This window comes from Aethalodelphis obliquidens, unplaced genomic scaffold, assembly GCF_003676395.1.
Source record: "Aethalodelphis obliquidens isolate GAN/ISIS:26980383/991018 unplaced genomic scaffold, ASM367639v1 scaffold30, whole genome shotgun sequence".
NCBI classification, from domain to species: domain Eukaryota; kingdom Metazoa; phylum Chordata; class Mammalia; order Artiodactyla; family Delphinidae; genus Aethalodelphis; species Aethalodelphis obliquidens.
The window spans coordinates 1484827-1501976 of record NW_020837974.1 but is presented as its reverse complement, the minus strand read 5'-3'; the positions used below and the strand labels follow the sequence as shown (position 1 = coordinate 1501976).

At 61.4% G+C, this 17150-nt stretch overlaps 2 protein-coding genes across 8 annotated transcripts in view; one reads left to right on the top strand and one right to left on the bottom strand.

Annotated features, from left to right (window-relative positions):
• Positions 1 to 11344, top strand: part of SNX8 (sorting nexin 8) — a 76093-nt gene extending 64749 nt beyond the window's left edge. The window contains exons 6-12 of one of the 4 annotated variants that reach the window (XM_027125605.1): positions 782 to 862; positions 1759 to 1919; positions 2541 to 2673; positions 6075 to 6143; positions 7052 to 7201; positions 7477 to 7623; positions 9989 to 11344. In XM_027125605.1, the coding sequence (XP_026981406.1) occupies positions 782 to 862; positions 1759 to 1919; positions 2541 to 2673; positions 6075 to 6143; positions 7052 to 7201; positions 7477 to 7623; positions 9989 to 10099 (852 nt within the window). In that variant the 3' untranslated portion in view covers positions 10100 to 11344. Of the gene's footprint in view, positions 1 to 781; positions 863 to 1758; positions 1920 to 2540; positions 2674 to 6074; positions 6144 to 6869; positions 6932 to 7051; positions 7202 to 7473; positions 7624 to 9988 lie in introns of those variants that run through there. The other 3 variants (XM_027125604.1, XM_027125606.1, XM_027125607.1) reach the window with 3 other exon arrangements.
• A 1666-nt stretch (positions 11345 to 13010) lies between these two features.
• NUDT1 (nudix hydrolase 1) overlaps positions 13011 to 17150 on the bottom strand; it is a 7165-nt gene continuing 3025 nt past the window's right edge. For all 4 annotated transcript variants that reach the window (XM_027125610.1, XM_027125612.1, XM_027125611.1 and 1 more), the window contains exons 3-4: positions 13754 to 13899; positions 13011 to 13486 (exon numbers count right to left, since the gene is read on the bottom strand). In XM_027125610.1, coding sequence (XP_026981411.1) covers positions 13314 to 13486; positions 13754 to 13899 — 319 coding nt within the window. In that variant the 3' untranslated portion in view covers positions 13011 to 13313. The remainder of the gene's footprint in view (positions 13487 to 13753; positions 13900 to 17150) is intronic.

Genomic DNA, 17150 nt, shown 5'->3' with positions numbered 1-17150 from the left:
CCACCAGCTCTCCCAGGGCTCTGGGGGCCCTGACCCCATGGGTCTGATCATAGGAAGGAAGGAGACTTCAGTCCCTGTCTCTGTGCCCCACGTGGGACCTTCCAGGATCTAGTGACTCCGACATCTGTCCCAAGTACTCATGTCCCTGGTCTGGAGGTGGAGTTTCCGTTTTTCTGGAGAGAGAGCTCCACTCCAGAGCTGGAGTTTGCAGTCCTGTCACGAGGTCGAGCTATCCTGCCTCTGGAAGACCGACCACCCCAAAGGTTAAGGCCAATGGGAAACAAATGGAACAGGAGACAGGAAGAGATTATAGAATACTTAAGTTAAAGCAAACACACGGAGGGCTTCCCTGGTGGCGCAGTGGTTACGAATCCGCCTGCCAATGCAGGGGACACGGGTTCAAGCCCTGGCCCGGGAAGATCTCACATGCCACGGAGCAGGTAAGCCCGAGTGCCACAACTGCTGAGCCTGCGCTCTAGAGCCCGTGAACCACAACTACTGAGACCACGAGCCATAACTACTGAAGCCCGTGCACCTAGAGCCCGTGCTCCGCAACAAGAGAAGCCACTGCAATGAGACGCCCGCGCACCGCAACGAAGAGTAACCCCTGCTTGCTGCAACTAGAGAAAGCCCGTGTGCAGCAATGAAGACCCAGTGCATTCCCCCCCCGCAAAAAAAAAGGCCAACACGTGGAGACCCTGCTTTCTGGTGGCTCAGTTGGTCTCACGCCTCTGGTTCTGTGGCTGGTTGAGGGTCAAGTGTTTCTCTCTCGCTTTTGCAGGATGTGCAGAACAAGTTGAAGGAGTGCGCTCAGTGCGTGGGAGACGAGTTCATGAACTGTAAGCTGGCTGCTCGGGCCAAGGTACCTTTTGATTTTGATGATCCCTTCCCCCAGAGCAGTAATCACGTGAGCAGTTAGTGACGGTTGTTTTGCCTCTACTGTGTGCCAGACATCGTGCTAAGACGGGTCGCGTGGTTTTCTCCCTTGACCCTTGTTTCAGTTGATCTGAAACCCAGTGGGTGTCACGCCCATTTTACAGACGAGGAAACAGAGGGAGAGGCTGCCATCTGCAAGGTCCCAAACGCCTAGGCAGAGGGGCCCAGGTGTGACTGAGCGCTCTCCGACCACAGGGCCCGCCGGCCCCTCGTGCCGTGGCCTCAGGCATTTCGTGATCAGATGGGTGGGTGCTCTGTCATCAGCTTCTCGGATTTCAGGGGATTGATTGTTGCACGGGTTTATTTTTAAATTTAGTTAATCTGGTCTCTTTCTCAAAAGGATGAAAGTAGCTATTTGGTACCTTTTTTTTTGTTATTTCTTCTTAAACTACTTCTCCGTACAAAAATACAGACTCCTTTACCTTCATTTTATTTCCTAAGCATTGTGTAGTTAACATTAGTTACTATTAATGGGTAGTTACTGTTAAAGCTGGTGAAGAGTTACCCTTCGGGAATAAATGAGGAAATGCAGAGGCCGGGCCCTCGTGCAGAGTCAGGACCGCACGTTCATCGTGTCGAGTTTGCAGATCGTCTTTTTTGTGGTGTGCGTGTAGTGTTGGTTTCTGTGTCTCTTTTGGACGAGAAAGGGCGGGCGCTGGAGAACGAAGTGGGCTCCTGGGCTGGGCGCTGTGTGACCTGGCCTGGCGGTCTGGGCTCGTTTACCCGCTCGGTCGACGGAGTTGCTTCCCCTCCTGCTGGTCGTCTTTTCCGGAAGGTTTTCACGTCTGGTGATGCACAGTCTCCTCCGTCCTCCCCCGTCAGGACTTCCTCCCAGCCGACATCCAGACTCAGTTCGCCATCAGCCGGGAGCTGATTCGCAACATCTACAACAGCTTCCACAAGCTCCGCGACAGGGCCGAGCGGATGGTGTCGCGGACCATCGACAATGCTGCTGACCTCCTCATCTTCGGGAAGGAGCTGAGGCAGGTGACCCTGGTGGGCTCCATGGGGCCAGTTGTGTGGGGCGGGGTCTTTAGCCTTTGGTGGCGGGCTTGGAGCAGAAAGTGTGTTTACCATAATGACTCTCGTTCTGAGTCGTTCTACCCCAAAGGGGAAGGAAAGGGCTGGGGAGACGAGATCGCATTTAGAAGAAAGAAGAGATGGAGAGAGTAGGCAGAGCACCGGGGTTCCCAGACGTAGGGGCTCCCCCCGTTGTCAGGATCAGACCTGAGGAAAGGTCCATCCGATCCGGGAAGGGCCGTGCTCGGCTGGTCACCCTCCCTCCTCTGGAGGAGGGGCCGGGCCTGAGCCAGGATGCTGGCCTCTGCAGCTGCCCCCAGACCTGCGTGCCTCGACCCTGCTGTGCACACGTTCCCTCGGGTCTCACTGACAGTCGGCTCCAGGTCCTGGTGGATCGAGATCCTGCCTTTCTGACCGACTCCCAGCGCTCCTGTGCTTCACGTAGCAGGGGTCTCGGTTGGGAGATGTGCAGGGCGGCCACCCTGGGGCGGTGTGCTGTTGGGCAGAGGGGGGCGTCGGGTGGGCTGCCCGCCCAGCTTCCAGGCCTGAGTGTCTCTTCACCTGTGTGTTTCCTTTCTCCTCAGTGCTTTAGGGTCTGACACGACCCCGCTCCCCTCCTGGGCCACTCTGAACAGTAGCACGTGGGGGTCCCTCAAACAGGCGCTGAAAGGCCTGTCCGTTGAATTTGCACTGCTCGCCGACAAGGCTGCACAGCAGGTGAGTGGGTTTGTTCTCCGAGGTGCTTGTTTCGGAGAACACTCTGTGCCGTGGTGTGCGGGAGCGTCTCCTCCTCAGCTGGACGTCACAGTTGAGTCCACAGTTCTCGGGTCGGAAGGGCGCGTCCCCATCTGCTCCGGGTGGGGCTCCCTGTGAGTCCCTTACGCTCTTCAGAGAGTCGCTGATGACGTGGACAGATTGGGTTCTGGTCTCTGAGATCTGAGCTTGCTGAGATGAGATGTGCTGTGTCCCTGGAGATGTAACCTTGCACTTCCGGGTGCTCCGGGTGGACCAGGTTGCTCCCACGGTGCTGTCGTAGCCAAGCAGCATTTGGCCACTTGAAAGCTCCCGGCACCCCCAGAGGCGCCCCCACGTCTCGCCCTAGACACCCAGCCTGCCTCAGGAAATGCTTCTGCTCTGTGGGCAGGTGGTGTTTGTGGAAATCTGCAGTCTTGTAGTCGTTGGGGTGAATTTGCAGATACAGTGTTTACCGTCCGAGGGGAATGTTCATCGGGGAGCTTTTATGCTATAAAACCGTTACATAATTTGGAGGGTGAGAGTTTGCTTCCTGGTGCTTGGGGAAGTGGGCTTTAGGCGCTGGTAGCTGGTTTTAAATGCATTGAAGTGGAGGCCTTGCTACCTGGCTGGGGCTCACGGCTCCTTAGTAGCGAGTCATGGAACCACAGCAGCGGGGGGGTCTGGGGGGTTGTCAGGCTCCAGGCGGGACGCTCAGGTGCCAGCACAGCTCTAAGTGATGAAAAGGGAATCTGACCTCGTTCCTGGCGTGGAAAGTGCTGGGTGTTCTTCCCCTGTGGTTCCCGTGCCTGAGTGTGTCTTTCAGACACTGAGCGTCGCGCGGAATTGGCACCGGGGCCCAGTCCATCTCCAGGTGAGAGGAGCCCACGTTTCCATGGCGGGCAGGGTGGGGTTGGGGACCAAGAACGTGGTGTCAGAGGACTGGCTGGGTAGAGAGGCGGGCGAGCTCGGGCAGCCTGCTTTGTGCTGGCCTGTGTCTTGTGCTGGGACCTCGCTCGGGCTGCTTTGGTGCCTGGGTACTTTTCTCTGTGATTAGAAACAAGGGAGCTGGCCTAGATCATTAACAGCTTTTTGTTTAACCCTTGGCCCTGTACTCAGAGCTGAGTCGTAAAACATACACACGAAGCTGTTCTGTTGCTGGGACCCAGGCCCTGGGCCCACAGCTCCCTCCTGGACAGGTAACCTGGAGGGGGTGCAGAGCGGGGTGGGAGCCCCAACTCGATCATTTCCAGCATCTTTTCTGATTCAGACTTGGATGCTGCTTCTGCCCTGACGAGGGGAGACGGGCATCAGGCTTCTGACGTGGTGCGGTTTGAAGTTCCTCCTGCCTCTGAGGTTCCTCACAAATGCTGCTTTGCAATGTCATGTCTGTGTGGTGCTCTTTCCTGAATATCCCTCATTGCTCTTGGTGGTTTCTATGTTGAAGTGAAATCAATACAGTTTTTTTTTTTTTTTTTTTTTTTGGGGGTATGCGGGCCTCTCACTGCCGTGGCCTCTCCCGTTGCGGAGCACAGGCTCCGGACGCGCAGGCTCAGCGGCCATGGCTCACGGGCCCAGCTGCTCCGCGGCATGTGGGATCTTCCCGGACCGTGTCCCCTGCATCGGCGAGAGGACTCTCAACCACTGCGCCACCACGGAAGCCCCCCATCAATACAGTTTTAACACGAAACTGGATCAAATGGCCTGTCAGGACTTTCATCCGTCAGAGCTAGGGTTCCACTTCACTCTTGCTGTGCAAGTGAAGATATCAGAAGGCTAGTTCTAATTCCGTTTTTAGGTATCACGGTTTTATTCTCCCCAGACCTGGTAGGAGACCTGATAACTGTCTTCTAGCCAGACAAGTGGGACTCACAGTGGGGCTGTTTCTTCCTCGGTGCCGGGGCGTGTGCTTTCTGTAAAGGCACACGCGCTGCTGGTTAGGGCCTTGCACGGCATCAGAGCAGAAATGGGAGCAAATGACACACGCAGGAGTCCCCCTGCTACACACCCGGGGAGGAACCTCTGTTCTCCTGTGTCCCCTGCCCAGTCAGGAGGGACAGGGCACCTGTGGCCATCTGGTATTTCCCTTTCTGAGTTGGAAAAACCTGCAACATGCCTGTTATTTTCCTGTCACCTTACTGGCTGGAACCTTGACTGTGGGTGCGGGATTGAATGGCTGGGAACCTCTGGGCTCAGCGGGCCCGAGGGCCCAGGGTCCCCTGAGCTGGTGCTGCAGCTTGGGTGGAAGCCCCCAGCTCCCGTCCAGCGCTTGTGTCCCCATCGGTCTTGGACTTCTCTTCATTTCTTCTGCCTGCACCCTCCTCATACCAAGTCTGATGTGGTTTATGGGGTTTATGGGGTGAACTTTTCATTCTCTGCCGTGGCTGGAGCTCTAGAGGTTTTAGAAGGGGCTTGGTTTCCCGGAGGAGCCAGTGCTGTACTTGGGAGAGGTGCTCAGTGCACCCGGAAAAGGGACTTGACGTGTATTGGTGGCTGAGGGATGTGAGGGTGCGAGAGCCCCCCAGCACACGTGGCTGGGACCACAGAGCTAGCATGGGGGGTTCCCTGGAAACCACCGTAGCCTGACCGTTGCTGTGGCGACGGGGGGAGGGTGCGTGGTGGCCTGCAGGCCCGTGTTTGCTGTGCCTGGAGCAGGAGGTGGAGAGACCGCGCTTCTCCCTCATGCTGCCCTCCCTCGTCTCCAGCCACCAACTCTGAGCCCAGAGCAGCCCAGCCCAGGGCTTTGGCACTGACTCCGCCTGCCCGGGAGCGGCTCTGAGCATCGGTGCCCGTTGGCCGTGTGGACGTGGCTCGTCCGTGCGAGCGACGCTGGGCTACACGCCTCGTGGGTGCGGTGGGTGACTCCGGGAGCGGGGCTTCACCCCGTCGTTACCAGGACGCCCAGTCGGCGAACAGCCCCCTCCCATGACGCCGTGGGGCCCCCCGCGTCAACCTGGGTGCAGAGGTGTGTGTGGGGTCCGCGCCCCCCCAAATCTTCAGATTCAGTCCCGTAGCCGCAGACCCTCCCCTCGGCCCCTCGCAGGCCGCGCTTCTCTCCCTTTCGTTGGAGCCACAGCGATTCCCCTTGTCCCCGGAGCATCCCTCCCACTTGCTCCCCCGTTTAAACCCAGCCCCGCTGTCTGCGGCGGGTGGGGAGGCGAGCGGATGCGAGGTGGGCACAGGGCGCCCGGCCCTTGTTCTTGTCCACCTGCGGGTTCTGAGGCTACGGCCTCACGTTGGCGGGCTGTCGTGTGGACGGGGCCCCCTGCACAGCTGGCCCGCGGTGCTGGGGGCCGAGCCAGCCCAGGCCCGCGGTGGGTGTGCACCCCTGGCTCTGGGTCCTGTGTGCTCGGTCGGTGTTGGCCCACCTGCCGTGTGTTTTCCAGGGCAAACAGGAGGAGAACGACGTGGTGGAGAAACTGAACCTCTTCCTGGATTTGCTCCAGTCTTATAAAGTGAGTCTCAGCTGCTGCCTGGTCAGGGACAGAGCTGTTGAGAAGGCTGCTGTGCCCTTTCAAGGGTGTGACTCTGGGGGACGTGGAAAAAGAGCCTGAAGCCAGGGCTGCGGGGTGCAGATGGGCCTCCTGCAGGCTCCCGGGGGAGGGGGGTGTGCATCCTGCAGGGTGCTGTGGGCAGGCCTCTGGCTTCCCCGATGTGAGAGCGAGGGGCGCGTGCGCGTGTGAGTGTGACTGCCATCGCTCTTTATAAACACACAGGGGCTGGCCCGGTGGGAGCCGCCTCTTCCAGGGTGTGGAGGTTCTGGGAAGTCAGGCCTCAGCTCGGGGCGGGCGGCCTTCCAGCCATCGGTGGCGGGATGGATCGTCTGTGAGCCCTGAGGATCCTTTGGGCTGAGCTCAGGGGGAGCTGGCCCAGCGCCGGTGGGGAAGGTTCTAGAAGGGGTTCCTCTACTGGGCGGGACAGCAGCCCGTGAGTGGCCCTGAAGTCGCAGCCCTGTGACTCCGTGGCTAGTATTCCCGCAGGAATCGCGATCGGGGTCACGTTAGGGCCCCGGGGAAACGCCAGCGCGTCGTCCTTTAGGAGACTGACCTTGCTGCTGGGGGGCACTGGCTTCTGGAGGTCGGTCAGCACTACGTGTGAGGTCCAGGGCTGTCCCCGCTCTGCGCTGGTCGTTTCCCCGTGGGTTTCTGGCGCTACTGATCTGCACCGTGACCCCCTCACAGCTTGCCCCGGGTGGCCCAGCTGGACGCTCCCTTCCACCAACACCGAGAGTGGAGTGAGCGGGGTGCGTGTGAGCTGTTTCTAAGCAGGAAACGCCGTCCTCGCCCCCGGGCGTGGAGGCCGTGCAGCGGGTGCTGTCTGTGTCTCCCGCCTCCTGGGCTGACGTGCCGCGTCCTCCCGGCAGGACCTGTGTGAGCGGCACGAGAAGGGCGTGCTGCACAAGCACCAGCGGGCGCTGCACAAGTACAGCCTGATGAAGAGGCAGCTGATGAGCGCCGCCGTGCAGAACCGCGAGCCCGAGTCTGTGGAGCAGCTGGAGTCCCGCATCGTGGAGGTGGGCCGGGCGGCCTGGGCCCGCCTGCGGGGCGGTGGGCGGGCCTGAGGGTACCTTGCCACACCTGCTGCCGGGCCCTGGGCCGTCCTCCCCGGCTCCCTGAGCTGCTGGGACGCTGACGCCCGGGCACCGGCTGACGGAGCTGGTGTGACCGATGTGTTGCACGGAGTGGGGGGCCTGGCCCTGGGCTCAGGAGGGGCGGGGTGTGGGCCCTGGCGCTCCTGCTTCCCACCGTGTGCCGGGCCAGTCGCGAGGGGCTCTGTGCTCTGCAGCAGGAGAACGTGATCCAGACGATGGAGCTTCGCAACTACTTCTCCCTGTACTGCCTGCACCAGGAGACGCAGCTGGTCCACGTCTACCTGCCCCTTACCTCCCACATCCTCGGGGCCTTCGTCAGCTCCCAGATCCAAGGGCACAAGGAGGTGGGTCCCCCACACACACCTGGCCGTCCGGGCCAGCGCCCTTCGTCCTGCAGCAGCCCTTGAAGGTCCGGCAGCCCTGCGGCTGACCTTGAAGAGTTACTTAGGAAATGAGTGCAGTGGGTGAGCTAGGACTTGGAACCGTTCCCGTCCAAATCTGCTCGTCCCGTTGCAGCCGATGATACTCCTGACGTTGTCCTTGTGGCTCCCGGGGGGCGGGGTGGTGGGAGAGCAGAGCAGGACCGTAAAGGAAGAATTTCTTCGCTTCTGGAGGAGTTCCAGACAGAGGTCAGAGGCAAAGCACATGGAACCCCCAGGAATGAGAGCAGACAGTGGGTGTCGGTGCGAGGAGGTGCAGGGGGACCGCAGATGGGGATATTTCTGTGCAAACCCTGCTGAGCCCTTGAGAGGCGCCGTGACGGGCCGGGGGCCCCGCGGACTGCGCGGACGGCCGGGCTCAGCCGCGGCTCTGGCTTGGGTGTGGCTCTTCGCCCGCTGCCCCCAGGTGCAGCCTGGGATGTGTGCGGCCAGGGCTGAAGGGACACTTGCAAGGTCCCTGCCCGGTTCTGCGTTCGCTGGCCTCATGATAGCTGACGCCCTCCTTCTCCCTGACGCCCTCCACCCTGGGCTCCTTCCCGGCTCTGGGGGCGCCGGCACCTCCTGTGAGGGACACACCTGCCGGGCGCCGCGTCTAGCTCTTTGATACGCAGGCGGGGGGCGGGGAGGTAGCGTAGGCTCAGACTCTCTGAACCTCACATCCTAGCTGTCTCAGCTTCCAGCTGTGCACCAGTTCTGAGCTCTGAACGGCCTTGGTTGGGCTGTTTAAGCTCTGTGCCAGTTTCCCCACCTGGCAAGTGGCGTAGAATATGACCCTTGCAGCCTTCCGAGACCAGCTCGGGGATTGGCTGGAAGTGGACTGCTTGGTCGTCGTTCCGTGCCAGGTCCTGTGGCCGTGCTGGGCACACACCTGCCCCGCAGCCGTCCCTGACACCAAAGGAGTGGGAGATCCCGACAGGTCGGCCAGCTGGAGGGGACGGGTCCCACGCGGGGCCCCAGGGGTGGGCTGGGGTGCAGTCTGGGAAGCTGGCGACCCTGCCCGGAGGGCCAGGGAGGCTTTTGTGAGCAGCGCGTGGAGGGAGCTCAGACCTGTAGTTCGGAAAGGTGCCGGGCGGTGGCTGGGTGTGCGGATTCAGGGGTAGAAGACATGACATGGTGCATGCAGGCGGGAGGTGGCCGGGCCAGAGCGGGCTGGAGGGTCTGGTCAGCGTGTGGTTAGTGTACGGGTCCCTCTCAGACTTGCTTTCAGAACCGCTGGGCCCGGGACTCGAGGGTCTGTGCTTTCAGTGGGACGCCAGGGGAGTCGGGCACGAGTGAGAAATGTTGCCTGCCTGAGACAGAAGTTCCTTTACTTTCTCTTAGTGCCTCAGTGACTTTTCACGGCAGCCCGAGGCCAAAGTACCGTTTTAATGGTTCTGTTTCTTACGTTCTTAGCTCCAGACAGCGTCAGAGCAGTGGTCCACGTAGCCTGTGACAAATGCTGAGTTTCCCTTGAGCGTTTCTCATAGTTCGTGGTGCCCCTGGAGTTCTCTGGGGTGCCCAGGGTGCCCTCGGGCACAGTGTAGGACCTGCAGGTGTGGCCAAGGCAGCAGCAGCGCTGGGGGAGGTAGGGCTGTACGCTGGTGAGACCTCACGGGCAGGTCCGGGCGGCCAGTGGGGACATTTCCTGACGCGATCCTGGATTTCTCCGCTGCGGGTGACTCGTGAGTGCCCCGGTCTCGAAACTCGGGGACTAGGCTCTGCTCCCGCCGCACGTTCCCAGGGCCACGCTGCTTCCTGTTGTGACGCGAGCCCCGCTGCCCCAGTGCTGGCCTCGGACACGGGCCTCGCTGCTCAGCCTCCTTCCTCGCAGACGCCTGGGGCCGGGAGCTGTGGTGGCGGCCGCCCTGCTCTCGCTTTGCCCATCTCTGTGTTCCTCTGGTGGACGTTGTCTTGGCCTCTGAGCCGCCCAGAAGGCCGGACCTGCAGACCCGTCAGAGGGAGCAACCCCGTGATAACATTTGTTAGGTCGAGCAGACCCGTGCCTTTCTGTCCCCGTGCAGGGGTGGTGGCATGGCCACCATGACCTCTGGTTGCAGGTCTGCCCTTACCTGGGCTGGTCTGTGGAGGGGTGTTCGGAGCGCTGGGCCACGATGCGGGTGGGAAGGCCGGCCCGCCCCCACTCTGGGAGCTCTGGGGGAGGTGACACATGCGCTGGCGTGGCTGCACGGGCGTCTCCTCTCTTCGTGAGCATTTTAGGAGGAGAGAGCTGGTGCGTCAGGCCACAGGCGGCCTCCATCTCCTCACCCCACGCTTCCCCTTCCTCCTCCAGATGAGCAAGGTGTGGAATGACCTGCAGCCCAAGCTACAGTGCCTCTTCGCTGGACCGCACGGCGCCCCAAGCCCACTGAGGTCCCCACAGGACGGCCTGTCTCCTCACTAGTGCCGGGAGGATGTGGGCGGCAGCTCCGGCGCCCTCACTAAAACTTCTTTCCAAATGGTGTGTTCCTGTTTAATTCCCTTCACGTGGTGGCTGCCCCGACCCCGAGGGGGCCCAGCGTTGGGCTGCAGCCCCTCGTGGAAGAGCTGATGCCCGGGCAGGGTGGGGCCGGGTCCCAGTGGCCGTGGCTCCCCTCCCCTCGCGGGGAGCAAGGCCGAGGACACGCGCTAGGCCTCCGGGCGTCCACGGAAGCTGCGGCCACACGGGGTCTGTCCCGGTTGCCCTCGACCCTGCCCGGCCCTCCCGAAGCACACCGTGGCCCGTCAGCCTGGTGGCGAGAGTGTTGAGAGTCCCCGGAACGGTTTTCTCCCAGGACCCACAGAGGGATGGTTTGCACACAGCAGATCGTGCAGGGGGGCGTGTGCTGGGGCCCATGTGCTAGAACAGTCGGGAGGGTTCTGGAATAGCTGAGCGGGGAGACGGGGCAGGACCGTCCCCGCGGCCGGCGTGCTGCCGTCGGACGGCGGTGGCCGTGTCCGACACGGAACTGGCCAGCGAGACCTTCCGCTGCGGCCCGCAGATAGCCCTGGCCATGCGAGCGGGGGCCCGAGGGTCCCTGGGCCCAAACCGTGAGCCTGGCGGCCCTGGCGTCTGTGTCCCTCCCTCCATGGCACGCACACGTGTGCACGCTCACACCGTGACCCTGTCGTGTGCCCGGCGGTCTGAGGTGCGGAGGACAAAGCGGGCACCAAAGCGTCTGGAGGCCCGTGAGCCGATGCTCCGCCGTCTCTGCAGGCGCAGGCGGCTGCCCGGCTGTTCTTGGGAGGTCACGCCGTGGGCGTCGAGGCTGGCAGGGCAGTGGGCTCCGCGGGGGGGGTCTGCGTCGCTCTGGTAACCCTCTGTTACACCGACTTCGCTTTGGGGCAGCAGGCACCCTCCTTCCAGCCTCCCTGCCACGCTTGCCGGCCCAGAGCCTGCTCCGAGGGGGCGGCGGTCTGGAGCTGGGTGGGCTTATGTCCGCCTGGGGCTGGGTGTGTCCTGCCCTGAGCCCCTGTTGTGTAAGTGCCCCCCGTCCTTCACGGTTCTCACTGGCTTGGGAGGGCGCTGGAGGAGGCCGACTGCACCGAGGGTCTCTGAGGTCCCTGCCTTCCTGCAGCACGTGCCTGGGGTTCTGGGGGTTTGCCCTTGGTGTGAGGCACGCACGTGGGACCCAGAGGCTCTGGGTGACAGGCAGGCTTCCCTGGTGAGCTGACACACGTTACAGTCCAGGGCAAAGTGAGTGTGCCCACCGGGGCCTGGGCTCACCCACACGTGGGTTCAGGCGTGCGGGGAGGCCGGCTGCACCCCACCCGCCGGAGCCCCATGGCAGCCAACGTGTGCCTTCCTGTGCCGGGCTGGCCGGTCTCCTGGAGGACGAGCAGAGGGGTGGTGCGCCCCCGGAGCCTGGCCAGCAGGGGCCGCCTGTGCCATGTGCCCCGTTGTGGGCTGCTTCTGCGTTTGATCCCTCTGTGGAGAAACGGGCTCCCAACCACTTTGAGTGGCTCTGTGCTGCCCGGCAGGTTGGTCCCCAGGTGCTGTGTACGCTTGAGCCGTGGAGCGTTGACCACAGGCCTCTGCTGTCCTGGCCCCGCGGTGGTGGCTGCTCACCCCTGAGGTCTGTCCGTGGGTGGTGAGGGACACAAGGCCACGGGACAGCGGAGAGCGGGGGAGACGCCCTGGCCGCGTGGTGGGTGGTGGCGCAGCGGCACGGAGGGTGGGGAGCGTCTTCCCGGTCAGGTTGAGGCTTGCCCTGCCCACACGGGTCACCAGGGAGATCTCTGACACCAAAGACATCAGATGCACTTTCCAGGAGAGAATCCTCCTGGCGGGACTGGCTCCCGCGTGGAAACCAGGAGCGCGTTCTTGGTTGGAGGCCTGGCCTCGCTCTTCCTGAGAGGCTCACCTGCAGGGCACTTTGTGGTCCACCCGCTCCCCCCACCCCAGGTGCTGGAAAGGGGTCAGTGGGAAGATGCTGGAGTGACCGTGTCCCCCTCGTGTGGCAGCTGGGGGCGCAGAGGCACCTTTTCCACAAAGCTCCCCGTCCGCCCTCCACCTGGGCTGCCGCTGGGTTCCCAGGCTCGGCGGGCAGGGTTTTCTGCTCAGTGTTTGCTCGGGGAGGGGGAGGAGAGGCTGCCCCAGCTCCAAGGTGGGCCACGCACACCTCTGCGTCCGAGCTCTCCTCGTGCCCGGGAGAGCCTGTCACAGCCCCGTGAAAGGACGTCCGGTTCCATCTTCCCGATGGGAGCCCTTCGGCCGCTCCTGTCCCGTTAGGGCTGAGTGTGGCTCACCACTGCCTTGGCCTGGCCCGAGGCGCCTTCAGGCCACGCCCCTCCAGCCTGCGTCCAGCTGACTCGGTGCGAAGGCGCAGAGTGGGGACGAGGGAGGGCGTGGCCAAGGCAGGCTGCCGTGGGGACCCGGGGCTCGGGCTGCCGGAGGTCAGGACGGTTCGGTATCTTAGGCCTTTCCTCTTGCTTTGCGTTGAGTCTGGTTATGTATGAAGCACTTTATACGGCTGCAGGGATCAATGACCATCACACCCAGTTAACTGGAATTGTTTACAAATGAGCTACATTCCGAGATTTTTATCACTGAACTTACATGAACAACTATCATTAAACGTGTTTATAAAAGTCGGGTCAAGTTGTGAAGTTTTTGTGTGAGTGGTTGGTACCCCCCAGCCCCCTCCCCAGGGTCAGAAACCAGGATGAGATCAGCCTGTCTTGGGGGAGGGAGGGCGACCAAGTGATGGTACATTAGACGGGGGTTGGAGCCCTGGGCCCTGACCGCGCCTCGGTTTCCCCATAAGGGGGGTGGTGAGAGGAGGACACGGCCTCTAGCCCACCCCCGGGATCCTGCGGCCCCGTGCACACCTACGCCGGGCCTCCCACACCAGTTCTCCCCCGTGGGACGTCCGAAAAGCCGTCCCCTCCCCTTTTGCGCCTGTGTCTCTTTCCCCCATCTCTGTCCGGTGGTGCAGGTCACAGCCAGGCACGTCTGGCAGCTCCCCGAGGATGGGACTTCGTGAGGCCCGGTGAGGAATGTTGAAAAAGTAGGAGGTTTATTTTCCTTTCCATCCAATCATGCGCCAGACTGGAGGCCCGGCCGGTGTGCTGAGCCTGGAGCCACAGCGTGGCTGGGCAGGGGTGCTCATGGCCCGAGGGACGAGCTCAGCTCTGTCCTAGACTGTGTCCACCTCGCGAAGCTTGTAGTCCAGGATGGTGTCGTGACTCTGGAACTTGAAGTAGCCGTGGAACTTCTTCTTCTGAAGCAGGAGGGGAAACCAGTAGCTGTCATCGGGCCACATGTCAGCGAAGGGGATCTGGTCCAGTTGGAACCACTGGGGGCGCATTTCTGAAGTCAGTGAAAAGGAACTGTCATCGATGTTCAATCCAGATTTTAAACTGACTTTTTGTGAGGAATTACTGAGTTATTCTGTGTGAGGAACTTGACATACTTTCATATTTAATCCTTGTGACTGTATCCCTTATCTTACAGAAGAGTAGGGAGGCTCCGGTGCTGGTGTGTTTCAGCACCTGCCCCTGGGGGAGGGGAGGGCTGCCGTGCCGCTCATCACCTGCCTCCCTCACCCGCCGGGAAGGGACGAGCCCAGAGACTCACCTTCGCTCTCCACTGGTGTCCCGTGGACACTGTCTGTGCAGAAGATGTGCATGTCCATCAGCTCGGGGTCGCCCACGAACTCAAACACTATCTGGCCCACCTTCTGCAGCGCGTCCACGGTCAGACCGCTCTCTTCCTGCAGCTCCCTGTGGGCAGAGGCGGATGGACGCACCCGGACATAAGGTGACAGTTAACGCAAGGCGCCCACGCGGCACCCGAAAATGGTGCTGGGAGGATGGGGGGGCGGAGTGTGTACATGTGGCCAAGGGCTCGCGTTCGGGGACCGCTGTTGAGGGGCAGCCAGACCTCTGTAATTGAGCACCCTGGGCGCACCACGTGGCAGGTCAGGCCTGGCCCAGCTCAGCTGCTCGGAGGTCCCACGGGAGGCCACTGCTAGAGCCAGGGGACCCCACCTGTCCTGCTTGGCTCTCCCTGAGGCCATCACGTGTGCGTGGTGCTCTGCGGGCTGCAGCCCCCGGAACCCGGCCCTGAGCCAAAGTCCTCCTGCCCTGTCCTGTCTCCGCACAGAGCTCAGGAGCAGACTGCAGGTTTCTACTGTCTCTTCTCCAGGGAAGGGGCTGTTTTAACTCCTGTTTCACCAAGGAGACAGGCCCCACCCCAGCCAGCTCACCTCAGCCGCGCTTGATGGTAGGGGATGAGCTTTGGGCCTGTCTCGCTGTGTCCCCGCTTCTCAGGACCCTTTCCCCCAGCTCAACCACCTGTGCTTGTAGGAAGGGGTCAGGGGGCTGATCTCCCCACCTGAGTGCACAAGTGCCGGGCGATTCACGAGAACCGGGATCCCCCCCCTCAATTTAACAATGCTTCCCCAAGCTACATATTCATTGTAGACAGTCTAGCAAACACACAGAGACTCCTCACCCAGCAAGAACCCTTGCTACCACTGCAGTTTCCCCTTGGGGTCTTTCTCCTTTGTGCATCCCTTTTAAGAACTGCACACATGCCGCCCGTACCTTGTACCTGTGCTTTTCACACAACACTGCAGAGCCACGTTCTACACTTCAAGGAATTCAACCAGCTTCTCGGCTGTTGTGTATCATAGAATAAAAGACCCACCTTGCTCACCACAAAACCCGCCGTGATGAGCGTCCTTGTACACACCGTCTGCCACCAGCCTTTCACCCCACCGGCTGCCCCGCCGCCGTCATCCTGCGTCTCGTTCCATCCTTGGCGAGCGCTTTCTGGATGTTCTGCTGTGCTCGGGACTCTGGGGACCCCACCAGCCCTGCACCCGTGAAGCTCAGCACCTGTGTCTCCTGCTACAGTCTCACTTCCCCACTGCCCTGTATTTATTTTTGTTGCTGTAAAAACATTCTAATTACACCTGACTATTTAGAGTGGTAGCTTAAAAAAAGGTCTTTTTAAGCTTTGATCTCTGAGTTATGTTAGGAACGCAATGCATAATTACTTCCTGTTGCCTGTAATGAGGAGTCAGGGAAACCAGTGTTTGTTAAACACGTGTGCTGGGTTAAACGGTCTTATTTAAATGGACGCCTTATTGAGCTTGGAATCTGCCCTAACCTTCCTGTGAGGCCTGGAGAGGAACTGTATCCATTTGCTGCCATTCAGATGCAGCCCAGGTGATGCTCTGGAAGCTGGAATTTATTCATTGAGATGGTTAATTAAAATTAGACACGACCTAAAAAATGAACGTGTGTTTTCACTTGCGAGGGTGGAAATGGCTCCCCAATTAAATGTAACAGAAGCCTTCGGCAGGGCCCGCCCTACCTCCGGCAGCAGGCTGGCGAGCTCATTTTAAAACCGTCACCTGCTGATTTAATGTTTTGACTAATTTTGGCTCATCTTCCGGGAGTCCACGGCAGTGTATGAAATGTCAATAATGTCCTCGCAGGCAGAGCTGAGCTTGCTTCGGGCCGGGATAACCAGGAAGCCGGGGGTGACACTGATCCAGTTTTGCTGACGTGTCTGACTGCATCTCTGGGATGTTCCCCACACGGCGGGGGACGCGGGGGCCCTGCGGTCCGGAGCCCGCGGTGCAGCTCGGGGGCCCGCCGGCCACACGGCCTTCCAGAGTTCTCTAACACAGTGCTCTGTGGGTGCTGGCCAGAAAGGTGGGCGTGCTCCACGCCCGAAGCTGAAACCTGGCTGTGAGGCACCCTGGGTCCCCAGGTGCCTGCAACTCCCTGCAACCCCCCAGAGGAAGGATACATCTTCCTTGGTGCTCAGATGGCTTCCCCCCAAGGACATCCAGCACAGAGGAAGGGACAACCAGTCTCCCGGCCACCTGAGTCTGCTGGCACGTTAACCCAGCTGTTGAAGTGGGGCCCACCCTGGGACCCCAAAGCGCAGTGCACCAGATACCCCCAAGGCTGCCGTGACCTCGCTCGTCAGGGCAGGACAGCCAGGGCCTGGGGCCTAAGAAGCAGCCCCACGCACGTGCACGGAAAGAGGCCAGAGCTGCCCTAGGGGCCTGGGGCCGACGGCTGAGTCATCCCCAAAGTGGGCGAAGCCCTGTTGCTGCTGGAGTCCCAGGGCCCTGGGGTGGGTCTCAGCCTGCGCCCCGTGCATTAGAACCTGCCACCCGTCCCGACCCCCCCTGCAGGGGCTCAACAGTCCTTTGTCGGGGTGGTCCTGACACCTGGCTCCATCCTACACCTAGGCTGGAACCCTGGGGAGAGGCCGCGGGGCTCCTGGAGAGAGCTGCCCGGAGCTGCCCCACAGGCCCTGGGCGCCAGCGTGGTACCGTGCGGCCACGGGCAGACTGGTCTGCATCAGGCGCGCGGTGTGGGCCCTGGGTGGTGCACTTCTGGCCTCAGTCTCAGGGTAAGGCCAACCCTGCCTAAAGGAAGGTCCCCCGGGCAGAGCATGGAGACCATTAGTGCCCCGTGGCTGTGGAGAGGATGTCCCCCAGTGGGGCACGCTGCCTGCAGGGGCTGAGTGTGCCCTCAAGGGCGCCCGGGTATCAAAACGGAGCTCAGGGCGGCCTGGGAGGAAGCGCCCTCCACAGCCCCACCTGCTGGACGAGGCCTCCGAAGGGCAACGAATCACGAGGCTCTAAGAGGGTAACTGAGACCCTGATGCTAAAGCAGTGAGCAAGCCTGAGCGACAACAGAAAGGCAGCGATCTCAGGACGGCTCTGCGATCTGTGGGGAGGTCGGCACAGGAGTGAGGTTGGGGGTCACGGGGCCACCGCTCCAGTGCTTCTGGTGGTGCAGCGAGTGTCTGGAGGGCAGCCTGCAGGGCCCAGCACGGCGTCTGCTCGGCTGCACCGAGTTTAACGCCAGGGGCCCACGGACGCTGAGCAGATGGCTCGACGTCATTAGTCACTGGGGCAAACACAGTAAAACCGCCACAAGGTATCACCACACCTGCCTGCCGGGATGGCTGAGATGGAAAGGACAGAAGATGCCAGGTGGCG